This window comes from Miniopterus schreibersii (assembly GCF_964146895.1).
Source record: "Miniopterus schreibersii genome assembly, chromosome: 2".
NCBI lineage: Eukaryota > Metazoa > Chordata > Mammalia > Chiroptera > Miniopteridae > Miniopterus > Miniopterus schreibersii.
The window spans coordinates 97,327,683-97,349,340 of NC_138102.1; the positions used below are offsets into that span (position 1 = coordinate 97,327,683).

General features: G+C 37.0%; 1 protein-coding gene across 2 annotated transcripts in view; it reads right to left on the bottom strand.

The window, feature by feature from the left end:
- PSPC1 (paraspeckle component 1) overlaps positions 1-21,658 on the bottom strand; it is a 111,559-nt gene that overhangs the window by 82,622 nt on the left and 7,279 nt on the right. For both annotated transcript variants that reach the window (XR_013998075.1, XM_081126862.1), the window contains exons 2-4: positions 21,348-21,649; positions 6,825-6,920; positions 2,457-2,653 (exon numbers count right to left, since the gene is read on the bottom strand). Coding sequence is in view for 1 of the 2 variants with exons in the window: in XM_081126862.1 (XP_080982988.1) it covers positions 2,457-2,653; positions 6,825-6,920; positions 21,348-21,649 (595 nt within the window). In the remaining variant the exon portion in view is untranslated. The remainder of the gene's footprint in view (positions 1-2,456; positions 2,654-6,824; positions 6,921-21,347; positions 21,650-21,658) is intronic.

Sequence of the window (21,658 nt, forward strand, 5' to 3'; positions counted from 1 at the left end):
GCTTTCTCCTTCTATAGTAGGTCAACTGGAGAGTCCTGTGTTTCCACAGAGCCAGAAAACTAAGATTACCTAAAGTCCTTCCCCCACCTGAACATACACTTAAAAATGCTAGATAAAATATATAATAAATGTAGAACAAAAAAATTGTAAATTTTTAAAAAACTAACACTGAGACACATTTATCACCTGCAGAGCTTTGCTGAAACAAATACGAGGTGTACTTCAGCAAAAGAAAATCCAGAAGCACAGAGTGGAAAACATTAAGCAATGTGTTTTTCTAATATTATAAACCAAAATATTGTTAACTGGGGTTATAAATAAATACCAAAAAAAGCAATAAATTAAAAGCTCATGGGAAATAACTTTGCAAAATTACTCTCCAGAGGTCTAAATGCCCTTGGGGTGAGGTTGTAAGAGCTCACAAGATCTCCATGACACCTAAAAAATTCGTATTGTTCTTTGTCATCACTATGTCCTTAGTACCTCAGACAGCATCTCCTACAACTAACATTAAATGTGCTGAAGTAATGACTTATACTACTGTCAGTAGCAGCAACAAAATATCTTTTAATGCTTTCACTTGTTATTTACTAGCCATGCCATGATTGTAGATAGTGGAAAAATAAAGTGGCAAAGGGCCTAACAGTCTATGAGCAGAGAGCAATTCATATGGATGGAAGCACTAGGGCCTAGTAAATGAAGTTTTTAAAATTTCTCAGCTGATTCTGATGTGTAACCAAATTTTAAAACCACAAAACCACAAGACTGGATGAACTTAAAGCTTTCTCTTCCAGCTCTAACCAGCCAATGATTCTTGACTTTATCTGAGGTAACAGTTATCAAATTTTCTCCAAGAAACTTTATCTTTAAACATTCATGATATGAATGAGTTCAGTTTTATTAGAAAACTTAAAAGAACAGCTAGGTTTAGGGTACAAATTAAAAGAAATGTCTGACTAGTTTCTATTTTTTGATCTGGATTTTAACTTATTTGGCATCTGCAAAGTTATTCAGTGACTTAATCATAACTGCTCAATAAACATTTTCTGAATAGGGGGAGATGGATGGACAAGATTTTTATTCTAAAGGAAATGAGAAATCTACCAAAAGGATTTAGAGTTTGAGTGTTGATCAAATTTTCACCTTTCAAATAAATACTATCTCTAGTATTTTTTTAAAAATGGCTTATAGGACAATGGCAAAAAGTCCAATAAGAAAGCTACTGCAGAAATCCAGGAAAGCATCTTTGGGGCCCTGATCTCTGGGGGAAGCCAAGAGAAGGTAGGTAAATATTTAGAGAAATGTTAAAAAACCAAAAAGATTTAAGAGAAAGATAACAGAAAGAAATTAGGTGCTTATTTTAATACACAACTATTACAGATAGTGGAAAAGATGAGTGATAGGGAGAACCAGGAAAGATTATTTGGAGGCCCGGCCGGGTGTGGCTCAGCGGTTGAGCATCGACCTAGGATCCAAGTGATCGGGGTTCAATTCCTGGTCAGGGCACATGCCCGGGTCGCGGGCTCGATCCCCAGTCAGGGGCATGCAGGAGGCAGCTGATCAATGACTCTCTCATCATTGATGTTTCTATCTCATCTCTCTCTCTCCCTCTCCTTTCCTCTCTCTGAAATTAATAAAGATATATTTTTTTAAAAAAAGATTATTTGGAGAATTAAAGAACAAAAAAAAGCAGGAGGATAGAGAAATAATAAAGATATTTATACTTATGAAAAGAAACCTAGATCTCTCTCTCTGCCCCTTCTTCTCTCTCTGAAAAGCAATGGGAAAAAACATCCTTGGATGAGGATTAAAAAAAAGAAACCTAGTAAGAGGAAAGGGGACAAGAAGCGAGCTTCTAATATAGATTTAAACATCTTGTCATGTTGTTAGGTATTTGATCAGTAAATCTGAGAGTAAAATATCACCTGTTATATCTGCTCTTAGAAATTCAGTTAGCTGTCTCAGGTGTTTAAAATTTCTTCCCAATTACTAAGAATTTAGTCTTCTTGAATCACCATATCCACCAGCACACATGAATCTTTATCTCTGCCAAAGAATATCCATTTGTAATCTTTTACATGTAGTAATAATCTTCAACAGCCAGCATTTGTCCTAATTCTTTCCACCAAAAAAAATCCTGACGTGTGTGACTTTATGCCATTATCTACATATCAAAAATTATCTACCGTGCTGCTTTTTTTGCCAGCAGAATCACATACTTGCTACAGGCAAAATTTAACAACCTTAATTACTTCCAACAACACTACTTGTGTAGAGAAAGCTTTTTTTTACAAGGATGCTCTCTCGGAAAAGGGCTAATTTTGCTTCTAATACGTTGAGTTCCGACTGTCTCTAAATTCCTGAGTGGCAACTTAAAAAGTAACAGATGCCAGTGGGAACTATAAATAAACCTCAAGGAAAAAAAATCATAACCCATCTACAGGAACCCACCTTACCTTGTCTCATCAGCATCAACTGGTGCTCATGCCTGGCTGCTTCCATTTCTGCCTCCAGCTTCTCTTTGGCTTCTCTGATGTTTCTGTCAACCTGCTCACGCTGCTGCTTCTCCATTTCATCGAGAGCCTTCCATCTAGATGCATACTCAAATTCAAATGTCCCAGGCTGAGCAAAACGTGGTGGCTGTTCTCTTTCCCTAAGTTTACATTTAAAAACATACAGAAATGTATGTTTAAAAGGTAAAACTAACAACTAAAAATAAAAAGACTACACTGAACACCTACAGTGTTCATGGTACTGTGTCAGGCAAGTACTCTACATGAATTGCCTCATGGCAATACTGTGATGTGAATTTTAACAAACCTGAGTTTGAGAAACTGCCCAAGAATGCCTAACTAATAAATAAGTAATAGAACCAGAATTCAAACCTAGGCAATCGGACGCTACAACCTGTACTCCCCTAATTATCACCTACAATAAGGCCTTTCTGGTATTTGTCAAACAAACAATTTTACATAACGCAATGTGCAACATTATGAATCAAGTGTGTCCTAAATTAATTGTCTGAAATCAATTTTTTTCCCCTGTAAGTAGTAACTTTTAGGGATAGTAGTAAAAGCAGTTAAGTATTAAATTTTATGTGTCAGCTTAATTGGCCAGGCCAAAAAATAAATAACTTACTACAATTGTAGTTATTTGTTCAATACTTGTTTTCCTTGCTATACTGGGAACTCAATAATGACATGAAACATCTGTTAACAGCTGTACCTCAAATACCCACCACAGTATCTGGCACACTGCATACATTTATTGTTTACTGAATAAATGATGAGCAAAAAAATGACCTAAACTTAAAAAAAATTTAAAAATCCTATGAATGAATATACCTGAAATTCAAAGAAACTCAATTATATCTGCCTATCATAGCTTCTATTAAAAAGTACTGATAAGACACAATCCCCACCCTACCAATGAAAGTATAGAAGCCTTGCATTCATAAATTTTAACTTCTATTAAGGGGTGGGGAGAAGATAGGTGGGTGGCTGCGACAATGCAGGGAGATAAACACGGAAGCTGTGACAAAGAAAAAGATGCAGTGACAAGAAACATTTTCAAGGATCTTCAGAGGAATATAAGGGAAATCAAAATTAACCATGATCTAGGTAGTCTAACCCTAAAACAGATTTTAATTTTGTTCTTTTTAAAGCACTAAGAAAGGAATAGGAGGATCTACCACCCACTAATTTTTCTGAAAGAATTATTAGTTCCTAAGTCAGACACTATAATAAAAAATCTTAAAAATTCTTCCTTCTCCCAAAGGAAACACTTTTGAAGCAATATGGATTTGGGGAGTTAGAAATGAATTCGAATGGTGGCTCGTATGCTTTGTGAACATTCCATCTGAGCATAACTCATTAGTAGTAAAATTGGGAATATAATGAGACCCTATCGGTTTGCTGGGATAACTGAATCAATATAAATAAATAATACCCATAATTCCATTTCTTATATCACCCTTATAATTCCAGTTCTCTAATTCCTGAATCCAAAAGCATATACTATTTTAAATTTGTAGTAATAAGGTATAACCAGAAAAAAAGGTCAAGAGAATAAGATGTCATTATAAGTCTTTGAAAAATAGCATTTTAAGAGATTTAAATGGTTACAAATTACAACTAATTAGTACTGATCCTTCTTCCCTGGAATAATTTTTTCCCTTGCTTTCAGGACACTCTGCCAGCTGTCCTCCCTACTCCAATGACTGCTCTCACTCTTCACCGATTCCTTCTGATCTGGAATATTCCAGGGTTCAGTCCTTTGATACAGTTTTCGATCACATGAGATAACTCTAGTCCAGTAAGCTCATCTAAAATCCAGATGAAAATTCAACTACTGACTTGACATTCCACCTGAATGTTCAAAAGCCATCTCAAACTTAACATTTTCCAAAACAGAGTTCCTGATCTTCCTGCCCCAATCTGCTCCTCCCTGCAGGATTCTCCAAATCAGTCATTAGCAATTTCCATACTTGCAGTTACTTAGGCCAAAAATCTTACAATCATCCTTTGAACTGTGTCTCCCATATGCCCATAATCATCAGCAAAATCCAAAGTCTATTTTCAAATTAATTATACCCAGAATCTGACTACTTCTCACCATCACCATTTTGAGTACTACTCCACGTTTGCAGGATCCTGCAACTTCTCTCTCCAACTCCACTCTTGGCCCTTTATAATCTCTTAAAACATAGCCAGAAAGCTCCTGTTAAACTTAAGTCACTACTCTGCTCCTTCCTTTTTCATAAAATACAAAAGGCAAAGTCAGCTCAACAGCCTCCCACTATGTCCTCTCTCTACCTCATCCATATTATTTCCCCCTTACTCACTATGCTTCAGCTGAACCAACATCTTTACTGTTACTGCAACATACCAGACAGAGAGTCCTCTCTAGGGGCTGTTTCAGTTACTATTCCCTCTGTTGAAACCATCATCCTTTACTCCACCGCACTTCTGCAAGCTGGATGGCCAGCTTCTCCCCACTCCCACCCTCCTCTTTAAGCTGTCACCTTGAAATATCACGGTTTCAGGTAGGCTTTCTTAAGCACATGTAGAAGAGCCACACTCACCCTGGCCGGTGTGGTTCAGTGGTTAGAGTGTAGGCCCACTCACTGAAGGGTCACAATCCTCAGGGCACATGTGGGAGGCAACCAATAGATGTACCTCTCTCACACTGATGTCTCTCTCCCCCACCCTTTCACCCTCATTTCCTCAGGTGAAGATTAACCAAAAAAAGGGGCAACATTCTTCTGTTCCCCATCACCCACTTTTCCCAATCTTTCACCATATCTGTTTTACTTATATTATTGTTTACCCACTTTACCACCCCACACAGCATGAATTTCTAGTCTGTTTTGTTCTCTGATACATCTTCAGCTCTAGGCATATAGCAATTACTCCTATTTGTCATTTGAATCAACTGAAAGGAAAAACATTTACACTAAAATCAAATAATGCTAATTAAAATAATTTGCATAAAATACCATTTTGAACAGACTATCAAATCTTAAAATCCTAACATCCATTTATAAAGATGAAGAAAAATACTTTTATACACACACCTATGAGTATATATTGATATAAAATTCCTGAACAACCATTTGCCAGTATCAACCAACTTTAAATATGCATACCCTTTGCTCTAAGCCTTTATAGCTCACTTTAAGTGGTTCTTTATTTTTTATTTTTTAATGTTTTTATTGATTTCAGAGAGGAAGGGAGAAAGAGAGAGAGAATCATCAATGATGAGAGAGATTCACTGATCGGCTGCCTCCTGCATGCCCCCTACTGGGGATCAAGCCTGAAACCAGGCATGTGCCCTGACCAGGAATGGAACCACAATCTCCTGGTTCGTGGGTTGACACTCAACCACTAAGCCGGGCTTTTGTGTTTGTTTGTTTTTTAAAGTATTTTTTAATTGATTTTAAAGAGAGGAAGAACAAGGGAGAAAAAAATTGATGTCAAACATCAATTGGTGGCCTCTCATATAAACCCACTGGGGATCAAACCAGCAAACTGGGAATTGACCTGGTGACCTTTTGGTGCACAGGATGAAGCTCAACCAACTGAGCCACACTGGCCAGGGAGCTTTTTTGTTGTTGTTCTTATTTTCTATTCTTTGGTTCATTATTTATCATATATCTCCACCACCAGAATTGTAAGCATCATGAGAGCAAAAACAGTGCAAAGTTGCACTGGTAGCACCTAGAACAGTGCCTGGCACAAAGGCATTCCAATATTTGTTCAATTCCTGTTACAGTTTTATTTATTATAATAAACAAGTGAATGGTTAAAATATATTCATACAGACAAATTACATAAAAAGTTGTTTCATACTGAGTGAAAAGCAAGTGGTAAAATAATATACAACATTTTGAAAATAGCCTAATATTCTTTTTTATCATTAACAAGAAATAAAACTGTGCCAAGTTATATATCTAGAACCTCCCCCATTCTACCTCCCTAAAAAAGTATCCTTTTTAACTTATAATATACCTGAAGCATACTAATTAAAGAATATTTTCATATATCTAGAATTCATAGTTTCTCTAGCATAAATAATACTGCCAGTCTCCTACCTAACTACCCACCTCTGCCCATTATAAAAGCAGAGACTTTTCTAAGTATTAAGTTAATGTTTTACCCATATACAAAGAAAACTAGCATTCCACGTAGACCAGGCCACTCTAATAACCAGATTATATGACTAAACAGAATACCTTATAATACAACAATACCTGAAAACAAATGTGATATAATAAATAACTTTGATGGCACATATCGAAAATATCTTTACTAACAAAATCTTACTTATGATATTGTTGCGTTTTCTGCATTAGCTTCTCTGGCAAGCCATCTTCATCATCAAACTGCTCCATTGGCTCCACAATGACTGGACGTGGGGTCCTGGACAGGTAAAAAGCATTAATAAGGATTAATACAGTGCCTAAAATAAACATTCTCCCAGCAATTTTTTATAATTCCAAGATATATACTTGGAAACTGTCTCTCAAGACAAATTTATCACATATACTAATAAAATCAGTCAATTACCATTTCCTGTGCCAGAAACAGATGAACAGCAAAGTCAGACAAAGATGAATGCTTGTTTCTAGAGCAGTCTATTCAAGATGATGGAAAAGTAAACCATAAACATTTGTAATCACTGTAGGTAACCTTTATAAAGTACGAAGGATAAAAATGAGCACCTAACTCATGTTTTATGTATGTGGAGTCATGTTCCCATGTCCCACGACCTCAAATTCCCATCTCTGCTCACCTCCCATAGCCTCTGTCTAACCAGTCTTGTTCAGAAAGTCTTTCTAAAACCTAGAGTGAGACCTAAAAGATATCACCCAGGCAAAAGGGAAGGAGGGGGGTCAGAAGATACAACATATTCAAGGAGCAAACTGAGGGGACAAGGGAGTAAAAAAGATGAGAAAATAATGTAAAGTGTAATTGAAAAAATTTTTTTTGCCTTGGCCAGTGAGGCTCAGTTGGTTGGAAAGTCGTTCCATGCACCTAAGAGTCACAGGTTCGATTCCCAGTCAGGGCACATACCCAAGTTTTGGGTTCAATCCCTGGTCAGGTGTGCATACAGGAGGCAACCAATCAATGTGTCTCACGAAGATGTTTCTTCTCTCCCTCCCTCTCCCTTCATCTCTCTCTAAAATCAATGGAAAAATATCCTCAGGTGAGGATTAAAAAAAGGAAAAGAAAAAAAATCTTTTAATTAAAAAGAGTGGAAGATGAAAGATATGGCTTGGGAACCACCTTCCTTCTTTAGCATTTTCCTAAGTAAAATAGGAGAAAGAGAGAGCTCATTGGGGAAAGATCAAAAAAAGAAGCGTAAGTGAAGTGGATGATATATATACTAATATTAAATTTTTCCTTTCCTATCAGTCTCTCACCATGCAAGCAATAGTGAAACCTACTTGGCCCTGGCCGGGTAGCTCAATTGGTTACAGCATTGTCCCAACATCTCAAGGTTGCAGGTTTGATCCCGGGTCAGGGCACATACAAGAATCGACCAATGAATTCATAAATAACTGGAACAACAAATTAATGTTTCTCTCTCTCTCTCAAATCAATTAAGAAAAACAACCACCTATTTATACTGCCTCTGAACAGAGAAGCTTCAGAGAGAAACCACTAACTTTTGAGGTGTTAACAGAGGAGCTAAAGAAATGAAGGGGCTTTCTGGATTCCAAATATATCCCTTTACAATTAACACAGACTTTAAAATCTAAACTGTAGGGGGAAAAAGATATAAAAACATTCCTCGGATAGTGAAGACATTTTAGAGAGAATTAGAATTAAAAGCCAAGTGTGAAATGCCTTGGGGTAATGGAGACAATGAGAATATAGGGTGTCCCCAAAAAATGTATACACATTTTAACAGCTGATAGCTCAACTGACTTTTCTTTCTTTTCAGAGTTAACCCATTGGAATTAATAATTATTCAAAGTGGCCCAGCAGGCATGGCTCAGCAGTTGAGCACAGACCTATGACCAGGAGACTGCCGTTCGATTCCCGGTTAGGGCACATGCTCAAGTTGCAGGCTTGATCCTCAGTGGGGGGCATGCAGGCGGTAGCCGATCAATGACTCCCTCATCATTGATGTTTCTCTCTCTCTCTTCCTCATTCTGAAATCAATAAAGATATATTTTAAAAATAATAATAATTATTATTATTATTCAAAGTGTATATACATTTTTGGGGACACCCTGTATAAAAACCTAGTATAAATTGAGTGGGAACCCAAAAGGGCCTCAATTTCCAGGATAAGACAACCTCATATCCAACATGTAACAATGGAGACATAATGGATTAGTAAATACAGCCTCAAAGAGTACATGAAACCAATGAAGTATGAAAAAGTAGCTGAAAGTTCCTAAGCCCACCCAACCCATGGGAGGATGTGGTACTTTTAAAAGGGCCCAAAGGGGCCAAAGGACAAAATGAAGATGCACTGCATAGATCTTTACTCAATGGAAGCCATGGCAGGACCACAAACATCAAACAGTAATAAGACCAAATAAGAACACCTGAACAGAGGCAGAACGCAAAGGCAGAAAACTTAATACCATAAAGTCACCACCACCCAAGAGAAAAATCAAGGAAACTCAAGAAGGAAAATGTACTCAGCAGATCATTTGTCACAGAGAACATGACAATATTTGGAACTGACATTAATTTGGTGAAGTCAAGTAAATGAACAAAATTAGAGAATGACATCTCTATTATACTCTCAAATAATGTCATAAGTATAAAATTTCAATTTTCAGCATATGAATATAGCCCACTAGACACTCTTAAACAAGGAGGGGGGTTTACAGCCCTCTGGGAGAGAACTTGACCAATACATACAAAAGTTATACATTTATTCCTTGTTCCAGAAATTACATTTCTAAAGCAATAAATGAGTAAGTGAGTAAAGATCAGTCACAACCAGTCTTCACATTACATAACACAAAAAGGCCATGTGTGGTATACAGGGATGTTCTTAAGGGACTGTGTCTTATTCGTTGTTTATTGTGATATATGCTAAAATGTGAACATTTATGGTTTCATTGTATGTACCACTCCCTGTAGAAGCTCCCTTTGTCCATTATCTCACCCCTCTCGATTATTTCACTTTGATTTTTAGGTGTTAACAAGAGTTTTTTAAAACCTAACTTATAATGTTAATAGGTGTAATTACTAAATTTACTCTTTACAAATGTAGGCCCTGGAGGGTATGGCTTGGTTGGTTGAGTGTCGATCGTTCACCAAGAGGTTGCTTGCTGGTTTGACTCCCAGTCAGGGCACATGCCCAGGTTTCGGGCTTGATCCTCAGTTAGGGGCAGCATACAGGAGGCAGCCAATCATAGATGTTTCTCTCCCTTCCTTTCTCTCTCAAATCAATAAAAATAAGTTTTTTTTTTTAATGTAGGTAATTATTATATAAAAAAAAAGACTGAAAGGAAACAAAATGGTCAACCATAATGTTGAATCTGGAGTTATCTGTGGGGTTTTTTCTTCTCACCTTGCCCTTAGATTAATCATGTTTTATTGTAAAGCTGATAAATGTTCCATTACAGAAAAATGTAACAATATAGTAAGTTTAATTGAAGAAAGTTCTGTGAAATCCCATTACTTGAAGATCACTGATTATGTTTCATAAACATGTCTTCAGATTTACCTTTCTGCTCGATATACATAATTTTACATAAAATGAATCACCTATACGTGCTTTCTTCAAACATCCTGCATCACTCAATATAAAATGGCACTGTTTCAGGTGTATGCATGTACCATAATTATTTAACCATACCAGTTTATGTACATTGAAAGTTTCCATGTTTTTTTCTGTAATGATACATAATATGAATATATTTGTGACTATCTTTCCTCACTGTGAGAAAGGTGGAATGCACAGTATTAAAAGCACGGTGACTTAAAAGATACAACATTTTGTGCATGCAATTAAAAAAGGGAAGAATTATATAATGATAAATTTCATTACTAAATCATCCTTGCAAACATACACCATCTTGCAGGATTTTTTTCATTTTACTATTTTTAACATAGTTGAGATTAAAGAGTAATAAAATTCCCACGACGGTGAAATATAAATGCTTTGACCTGATGTTACCTTAGACTTAAAAAATGACCAAATGGACCCATATGGTACCTTTAAGAAAAAAATTTCAGTTTATTCTAAATTTTCTTTTTGTTCTTTTGAAGACCTCTAAGAAGTAGTAAAATATCAATCCTTATGAATAATTAGGACTGCTCATAAAAGAAGGTAAAAAACTAAAACTGGACCCATTGACAATGATAATATATCAAGAGTTAAAGAGCACTTTGCTAGAAAGGTAGCAATTTATACTTCCACCATCAGCAGGTACATCTAGAAAACTATTGTATTTCCAATATATAAAGAAAAGAAATATTATACTGACTTTATTAGAAATATTTTTTCTGAATCTAAAAGATATGTGATGAAGAAAATAAAATGTCTTTTAAATATGAGTACAAAATAGGAAAAGTATAAAAAATTAACAGAACACTCATGAAGAACAGAGTTAACAAAGTAGGCTTGAAACTGCTATCCCACCACCCTAACTGACCCAGGCTGGTTTGCTGTGCCAATACTGTGCAATCTGGTTTATGTTGAGCATAAACCTTCTGAGTTTGTACCCTTCTGAGATTTTGGTATTTGCCAGGTATAAGGTAACCAACGAAACTGACATTCTACCCTCCCCACCCCCCTAGGGGCAGCTGATCTTCCCCCTAGTAGTTTTAACACTTCATTTCTGTTATCTCAACTAGTTGTTGGAGGAGGTAGTCCTACGTGACTCAACAGCAAAGGACTCCGGAAAGCTTACACCTAGTTTCCTCCAGACTTCACCCTACATGCATTTTGCCTCTGCTGATTTTGCTCCATCTTCTTTCACTGTAACAAATCTTGGTCAGAAGACTATATTGCTGAGGCATGAGTCCTTCTAGAGAACCACCAAACCTTGAGAGAAATACTGATGTGAGAATCATTAATCATATGGGTTCCCTCCCACATGTGCCCCAACCAGGGATCAAACTCACAACCTTCTGGTGTACTGGACAATGCTCCAACCAACTGAGCCACCCAGCCAGGGCTGACATATTCACGTTTTTATTTTCAGTCTTTTTATCTAGTCAGTTTATTAACACAAATTTTGATCACAGCAAACATCTACTATTGTGTCCTTTCTTTTCTTACTTGCTAAATTAATGTTTGATTTATAGAAGAACAAGTTTTAGAGCAGTTGTTAGACAGTCTATGTGCATACCAAATGCTCTGCCATAAACAAATGTGGAGTTTGTAATTTGTTTAGTTTTATTTGTATTTCCTACTAAGATATAATTCATACCATAAAATGTGCCCTTTTAAAGTGTTTTTTTAGTATGTGCAACCATCATCATAGTATAATTCCAGAACATTTTTATCACCCGAAAAAGAAACCCCGAGCTCATTAGCTGTCAACTCCCCATTCCCCTTGCCCTGAGCCTCTATGGTTTATACCACCATTAAAAAAATTATTTTGAGTGTTGCATTTTCCGGTGTTATAAAATATTCTTACCAAAATAACTACACACTAATCCACTTTAAGTATAATCCACTTAACCAATTCTCTATTAAGAAATTTAGATTTGACCAATATTGTGTTATTGGAAATAAAATGATAAACCAGATATAAAATGATACACCAAACCTCTCAAGTCAAAATATTTCAAGTACACCTCTATTATATAAGAGTCAAGGAATCTTAAGGTTTTTATAACCAATACCTAAATCCCTTCCAAAAACAAAATGACCAATTTCCATTAGCACCAGGAGTTATAAATACATCAGGTGACTTCACATACATTTTTAAATCTTTACCAACATAATCAATTAAAAAAAAGTTTGTCTTGCCCAGCTGGTGTGGCTTATTGGTTGATCAAGGTTTGATTCCCAGTCAGGGCACATGCCTGGGTTGCAGGCTCAATTCCCAGTAGGGGTCAAGCAGGAGGCAAGCTGATCAATGACTCATCACTGATGTTTGTCCCTCTCTCCGTCTATCTTCCTCTCTTTGAAATCAATAAAGATATATATATTTTTTAAAGTCTATCTTTCTTTAATTACTAATAAAAAGTGATTTTAACACATTGTATGCGGGAAACGTATTTATACGTTTTACGTTGACTGGTAGTAGAGCGCGCGATAAAAATTACCAGCAAACAATGTATTAATATCTAGCCACATGCCCTGGCCTGTGTGGCTCCATGGGCAGCCTAATGGGTCTCAGGTACAATTCCTGGTCAAGGGCACACACCTGGGTTGCAGGTTCAATCCCTGGCCCCGTTCGAGACTCATGAAGGAGGCAATCAATTGATGTGTCTCTCACATTGATGTTTCTCTCTCTCTCCCTCTCTCTCTCCCCCTCCCTCCCCTTCCTCTGTCTAAAAAATCAATGGAAAAAAGTATCCTCGGATGAGAACAAAAAAATAAAAAATAAAGTAAATAAATCAATGGAAAAATATCCTCGGGTGAGGATTAAAAACAAACAAACAAAGAACAAACTTAGCCACAACAGTCTCTCTCCTGAGTTAAAAGAAAGCACTAGAAATATAACTTAGAAGTTGAAAGAGAATAGGAAGTAAAATTCTTCCTCAAAAAGAACAAAAGTGAAAGAGACAAATATTTAGCAGAGTAATGCTATAACAAGGATTTGAGCCACACTGATAGTTAAAACAGAAAAGAGATTAGCTTTACAATTCATCTTACACTCCTGGATTCTTGACTTAACAACTATTAAGTTTAGGTTACCAATGTTCAATTAGTTTAAAAAGAAACCATTTAAGCCCTGACTGGTTTAGCTCAGTGGTTAGAGCATTGGCCTGCGGAATGAAGGGTCCCAGGTTCGATTCCAGCCAAGGGCATGTACCCCAGCTTCAGGCTCTCTTCTTTTCACTCTCTCAGAAAAGCAATAAAAAAAATATCCCAGGGTGAGGATTTAAAAAAGTAATAATAACCCAGCCGGGAGAGCATCGACCTAGGATCCAGGAGATCGGGGTTCGATTCCCAGTCAGGGCACATGCCCGGGTTGCGGGCTAGGCAGTCAATCAATGACTCTCTCATCATTGATGTTTCTATCTCTCTCTCTCGCCCTCCTTTCCTCTCTCTGAAATCAATAAAGATATGTTTAAAAAACAAAAATAAAAATAAAACAATAAAAATAAAAATCAACCATTACAGCCCTGGCTAGTGAGGTTCAGTTGGTTGGGTGTCGTCCAAGGCACTGAAAGGTTGCAGGCTTGATCTCCAAGCAGGGAACATACAAGAAGCAACCAATGAATGTATAAGTGGGACAACAAACAGATGTTTCTCTCCCTTCCTCCCTTCCCCTCTATCTCTAAAATCAATGAAAAATAATTTTAAAGCCCTGGCTGGTGTGGCTCGGTTGGGGGTAGTCTCATGCACCAAAGGTTGCAGGTTCAATTCCCAGTCAGAGCACTCGCTGGGGCTGCGGGCCCAATCCCTGGTAAGGGGCATGCAAGAGGCAGCCAATGGATGCTTCTGTTTCACATCAATGTTTCTCTCTCTCTCTAAAAGTCAACAATTAAAAAACCTTTAAAAAAATTAAAAGATAAATTTTTAAAAATTGTTCTTGGATTTATCGTAAATAAATAAACTCTAAAGGTAATAAAATAAGTAGTGATGTAAAGGAGAAAATCTAAAATGTCTTGAAATCATCTCTCCTACAGAACCAAAAAAGAGCGTAACACTATAAACCCTCAAAAGCCTAAGAGAAAACAAAAACAAACTGATGCACATTCTGAAACAAAATTGTCCTGAACTCTTCAAAAATGCCAATGTCCTAACACTGACATTTTTGTCATTTGGATAACTATTATAGATAAAGAGACATGACAAATAAATTCAATGTGTTATCTTTGATTACTAGATTTGAAAAAAGTTATAAAGAACATTACTATGCAATGGGAAAAATTCAAATATAGACTGTATATTAGATTAACAATACTGAACAAATGTTAAATTTCCCCAGTGTGATAATTATATTGTAGCTTTATGAGAGAATATTCTCAGGAGATACCAAGTACTGTATTTAGGGGTATAGTATGAAATCTGTAGCTGAATATCAAATGAACTTTTTTTGAAAATTTGCATATATAGTGGGGGGGGGGAAGTGTGGCAAATGCTAACAATTAGTAAATGCCAGTATCATTAAAGGGTTGTTTTAAAGGGAAAATTTCTTTTTCTAATCCAAACTGAAATGGACATTTTTGCTTTTTTTAAAAACCCTTACCCAAGGATACGTTTTTATCGATTTAAAGAGAGTTGGGGGAGGGGGAGACACTGATTGGCCGCCTCCAACCAGGATCAAACCCAAAACCTCTGTATGTGCGCTTGACCAGAAATTAAACCCACAACTCTTTGGTATATGAGACAACGCTCCAATCAACTAAGCCACCAAGCCAGAGCCACATTTTTTCTGCTTTTATGGAAGCAACTCCAATATTATTTTTAAGGTATTAGTTGGAAAATGGTAAAAATAGGCCATTGTAATGGGCAGGACAAAAGTAGGTTAACAGTTGTATTATTTATTAATTATTGTATCATTTTCTACACAAGTATAAACCTACTTTTGCCCCACCCTGTATTTTCATTTAGCTTAATCTGCAATAATCTTTTTTTTTTTTTTTAAAGGTCTTGATTTCAGAGAAAGGAAGGGAAAGGGAGATAGAAACATCAATGATGAGAGAGTGATTGACTGCCTGCCTCCTGCAAGCCCCCTATTGGGGATCGAGCCCGAAAATTGCGCATGTGCCCTGACCTGGAATCGAATCGCAATTTCCTGGATGCTCAACCACTGACACACGCCAGCTGGGCAATCTGCAATAATCTTTAAAAAAATTTAAACAGCTAGAGAGAGAAAAGTTTAACTAGTGAGCTCCTATCATTCCTGTGCAGCTCTAGGCATGAGCATCTCTAATGGTCTGGGTGCGATTCTAATGTTTAAAAATGTGACATACTATTATTATCAGAAATAAAGGTCAATTCTAATGTTTATCGACATACCATTATTATCAGAGATCAAGGTATTTAATTTTCCTCCCCACCCCCACCTCTTGTAATTTCAAAAGAGAATACATAATTTACACATACTTTTACATAATGTTAATCATTATATATACTGTACAAGTGAATGAACCATGTGTAATATGCAGCATTTTATGACAATTTAAAGGAATTTTCAAGAGAAATTTTAATTACACAAGATCTCTACATTCAGAAACTTAATCCCTATGATACCATTCCTATAAATCACTTGTAGTGATGCCTCAGATATACATATATTTTTAATCCTCACCTGAGGATACTTTTTTCCATTGATTTTTAGAGAGCCTGGAAGGGAGGGGGTGGAAGAGAAACACCGAGAGAAAGAGAGAGAGAGAGACAGAGACATCGATTGGCTGCCTCCCCCCAGGGGGATTGAACCTGCAACCCAGGTATGTGCCCTTGACTGGCAATCAAAACCATGACCCTTCGGTCCACAAGCCAATACTCTAACGACTGAGACAAACTGGCCAGGGCCATCAGTAAATATATGATTACCTAATAAGTACCAAGACTGTATTTGGGGCAAGGAATGCAAGGGTAAATAAAATAATCCCTAAAGTCTTCTATGAGACAAAAAAGTGTAAACAAAATAATCATTTTAAGAACTATCACAAAGAGTAACAGAGGGAGCCCACTTTAGATAGGGCAGTAAGGAAATCCTCTCCATGAAGTGACATTTCAACTGAGACCCACTAATCAAACAGCAGGGAAAACAGCATCCTGAGTTTCATGAGAAGGTTTAACTAACAACAAAGTTCCTGAGCATGGAGTCTACAGAAAGAATGAACCACTCCATCTGCAGCAAAATATAAAAGCAAGGATTTAGCATCAGCCTGGCCTGTGTGGCTGTTGGTTGACCATCTTCCCAAGCATGATTCCCAGTCAGGGCACATGCCTGGGTTACAGATTCTAACCCCAGTAGGGGGCAGGCAAGAGGCAATCAATGGACGTTTCTCTCTCATACATGTGTCTATCTTCCTATCCCTTCCTCTCTCTGAAATCAATAAAAAGATATATATTTTTTTAATTTTGAAAATCTTAAGCAAATTACTTAACATCTCTGGCCCAATTTTCTCACCTGAAACATGGGACAAATAAAACCAGTGTTGTTACGGAAGTCCAAGAGATCATGATTATGAAATATCTGACAGATAATAAAATATTCAACACTTTGCCAAATCCATTAAAATTGCTTTTCAATTATTCTAAAAGCTACCTGTAAGAAGTGGTTAAATTGTTACAAACACCTAGCCATGACTTTAAAAAATACACCAATAGCCCTAGCCAGTTTTGCCCAGTAGTTAGAGCGCACTGGATTGTGGACTGAAGGATCCTGGATTGGATTCAGGCCAAGGGCAAGTACCGCGGTTGCAGGCTCAATCCCTGGCCCTGGTGAGGTACATGTGAAAGGCAACAAATCATGTGTCTCTCTCACATCGATGTTTCTCTCTGTCTCTCCCTTCTACTCTCTCTGAAAAGCAATGGAAAAAGTATCCTCGGGTGAGGATTAAAAAATAAATAAAATAAAGAACACCAATAAACCAAAGTTAGCAGTGGGGGGCGGGGGGGGGGATTAATCACAATCCTTGCCTATTGCTTTCATTCCTTCCCTCATTCATTCATTAAATAATTACTATAAACTTACTATATGGCCAGAAATTATTACAATACAGGGGCTAGGATTACAGTGTTGAACAAAATTAAGTCCTTGCCATTGTGGAGCTGACATTCTGCTGCAGAGAAGGACATAAACTAAAATAGTAAATGCTGCCCAGCCAGCATGGCTCAGCGGTTGAGCACTGACCTATGATCCAGGAGATCGAGGTTCGATTCCTGGTCAGGGCACAATGCCCGGATTGCTGGCTCGATCCCTAGGAGGGTGCATGCAGGAGGCAGCCGATCAATGACTCTTTCATCACTGATGTTTCTATCTCTCTCTCTCCCTCTCCCTGAAATCAATAAAGACATATTTAAACAAAAAACAATGGTAAATGCTCTGAAGAAAAAAAAATTGAAGATTAAAGCACCAGTGATGGCAGAGGGGGTGGCAATTTTAATATAAAACAGTCAGCTTCCTGAGGAGATAACATCTTAGCAAAATGTGAAAAAAATGGAAAAGCAAAGCCTTTCATAACTGGAAGAAAATTCTCTGAGCAAAGGAAACAAGACCAAAATCTCTCAAAGAACAAGTTGGCAGTGCTGGAAAACAGCAGACATGGCACATATGCTTAATCATCTAAAACAAATTGAACAGTCCTAGCTGGTTTGGCTCAGTGGTTAGAGCATTGGCCCTTGGACTGAAGGGTCTCAGGTTTGATTCCAGTCAAGGGCACGTATCTTGCTTGCAGGCTTGATCCCTAGCCCCAGTCAGATGCATGCAGGAAGCAACCAATTAATGGTGTCTCTCTCACATCAATGTTTCTCTCTTTCTCTCTGTCTGAAAAGCAGTGGAAAAAATATCCTCGGGTAAGGAGAAAGAAGGAGGGAGAGAGAGAGGGAGGGAGGAAAGGAGAGAAAGACAGAAAACAAATTGAAAAATGCTTTACAATTCACCAAACTAAGCTGGTGGAGTCAGGAAACAATTTTTTTATATTGTCTTTGTATCTAATTCCCCAAACCCTCAAACAGTTGAATAATCCCAACCAATAGCAGAGCAAGTGTCAGAGGTAGGCACAGCTTCAGAAATAAAAGGAATCAATGCAATAACGAAACAAAAAACTTTTACACTAAATCCAGTCTGTAGACTAAGGATTAACATCAGGAACTTCTTCATGGACAAACTGAAAGAAAAGGCATGTTAATAAGGCAACAGGTTTAATGACTACTTTAATTACATAAAATTATTATTATTATTATTTAAATATATCTTTATTGATTTCAGAGAGAGAAAAGGAGAGGGGGAGAGAGAGATAGAAACATCAATGATGAGAGAGTCATTGATCAAGCCCGCAACCGGGCATGTGCCCCGACCGGGAATCGAACCCTGATCGCCTGTATCCTAGGTCAATGCTCAATTGCTGAGCCACACCCGGCCGGGCTACATAAAATTATTTTTAAGTAAATGGAGAGTTATACCACATTCATGGACTGGAAAATGTCGATACTGTGAAGATGTCAGTTTTCCCCAAATGAGCTGTAGATTTAATGCAATTCCAATCAAAAGCCCAGCAGAGCCCTAGCCAGCATGGCTCAGTGGCTAGAGTGTTGGCCAGTACTCCAGAGAACCTCAGGTTTGATTCCCGGTCAAGGGCACATACCTGGGTTGCAGGTTCAATCCCAGAGGAGGCAACCAATCAATGTGTCTCTCACATCAATGTGTTTTTCCCTCTCTCTTCCCCCCTCCTCCTGTCCACTCTCTCTAAAATCAATGGAAAAAATATCCTCACTCCTTGGGTGAGGATAAAAAAAGCCCAGGAGAATGTTTAATTGATAAGCTGATTTTAAAACTCAGTAAGGTTATAAAAAGAAACAATAACCAGAACACAATGTGAAAAAAAGAATAAAGTTGGGTGACACTATCCGATTTTAAAGCTTAGGCTAAAGAAATTACAGTACAGGTATAACAGACATACTGATCATGAAACAGAAAAGAGTACAGGGTTTTCTTTTCCCCCAGACTTTTGATAAAGGTAAAAGATAACAAAGAAAAAACAGTAATCTTTCCAATTAATGGTGCTGGAACAACTGAATATCTATATGGAAATAAATGAATTGTTACTTTATATCATACTCAAAATAGATGATAGGTATGAATTAAAAAAGCTATAAAATTTCTCAAGAAAACATAAGAAATGCTTTGCTACCTACCTTAGGAAAGACAATGAGTTCATACAAGGATACAAAAAGCACAAACCATAAAACAAAAAAATTGATAAATTAGACTTTACAAAATATAAAAATTTCTGCTCTTTGTAGAACACAATGGAGAAAATTAAAGATCCACAGACTGGGAGAAATCGTCTTAAAACACACCTGCACCCAAGTTTGTTAATGTGATAAGACAAACACACTTTACAAAAGATATAAAAATAGCTATAAAGGATCGGAAAAGATGCTCACCATTAGTCCATTACAAATATAAAATTTAAACCACAATGACACGCCAACACTCAGAATATCTAAAAGACTGAGACAGTTGGTAAGGATAGGAAGCAATTAGAACTTTCCCATTCATTGCTGGTGGGAGTGTTAAATGGTATAACCATTTTGGAAGAGTTTGGCAGTTTCTTATAAAGTTGAATATATAGCCATTCACTCTTAAATATTACCCAAGCCATGTGAAAAGCATAATGTTCACAAGAAGTCTTCTACACAAATGCTCATCATAGCTTTATTCATAATGGCCAATAGTTAGAAGCAACTCAAATGTCCACCCTAGGTCACTGGACAAACTGTGGTTATGACCATATGATGGAATACAACTCAGCCATAAAAAGAAGCAAAATATGAATACAGTGATACAGATGAAATCTCATAAACATTATGCTAAGAAAAATAAATCAGACACAAAGAGGACATAGTATATGATTTCATCATATGAAATATTAGAAAAGAAAAAATTAATTTACAGTAACAGAATGATCAACAGCTGTCTAGGACAGGGATAAGGGGTGGGGAATAAATGCAAAAGGACACAAAGGAACTTTTGTTGGATGGAAATGTTCTTTATCTTGACTGTGGTGGTAGATTGTGTGAATATACATATTTGTTAAAACTCACTGATTTAAAATTGAGTGCATTTTGCCCTAGCAGGTTTGGCTCAGTGGTTAGAGCATCAGACCTCAGACTGTAGGGTCCCCATTTCAATTTCGGCGAAAGGCAGGTACCTCAGTTGCAGGCTTGATCCCCAGCCCCGGTCAGAGCGTGTGTAGGAGGCAAACCATCGATGTGTCTCTCTCACATCGATGATTCTTTCTCTCTCTCTCTCCCTCCCTCCGTCTCTCTTCCACTCTCTCTGAAAGCAATGAAAAAAATATCCTCGAGTGAGGATTTAAAAAAAATAATTTTAAATTGAGTGCATTTTAATATATGTCAACTATACCTCAATAAAGTTGATTAAAATTTCATTCATTGATTATTTAAATACAGACATACCTCGTTTTACTGCTCTTCGGATACTGTGTTTTTTAAAAATTGAAAGTTGGTGGCAACCTTGTATCAAGCAGTCTATCATCAGTGCCATTTTCCCAACAGCATTTGCTTTTTTCAGCAATAAAGTATGTTTTAAAGTATGTACATTTTTTAAGACATAAGCTATTGTACACTAAATAGACTTCAATATAGTGTAAACATAACTTTTATGTGCACTGGGAAACAAAAAAAATTCCTGTGACTTGCTTTATCACCATCTTCGCTTTATTGCAGTGGTCTGAAACTTAACCCACAATATCTCCTGTATAAAATTTTGCTTTGCATATAATAGATGTTCAGTAAGTTAAATGAAAATCATAATACAAAACATTCCTGAGATTCAAGTATGAATCAATACACTTAAGTTGGAATAAAGTATGACCCCAATTCCTAGAGGTACACAAAAATTCCTTATTTATATTCACTGAGTATTTACTCAACACCTACTTTATCATTTGCCAAGATAGTATGAACTACAAGGAAAGACAGAAGTCCAGAACAGAGAGAAACCCATATGTAACTACCTAGAAAATAACAAGATGTTTAAAACTTACGTTGTTAGCAAGAACGCCCCATCACCACATCTTTCCAGAGCCTTTCGTGCAGGAGGTTTTGCTGCAAATTCTACAAAACCTTTTCCCGTAGCTCTACCTCGATCATCCACAACCACAACGGCTTTCTCTACTGGACCAAACTGGGAAAATGCTTGCTCTAGAAGCTCATTGGAAACAACTGGAGAAAGGTTCTTGACAGTAAGGGCTGCTCCATGTGTAGCAAAACGAATTCGGAGAGGTCTGCTCTTTAAAATGGTGCCATCCAGCTCTGCTTTTGCAATTTCAGCCAGTGTTCTGGATTCCTTTTTAGG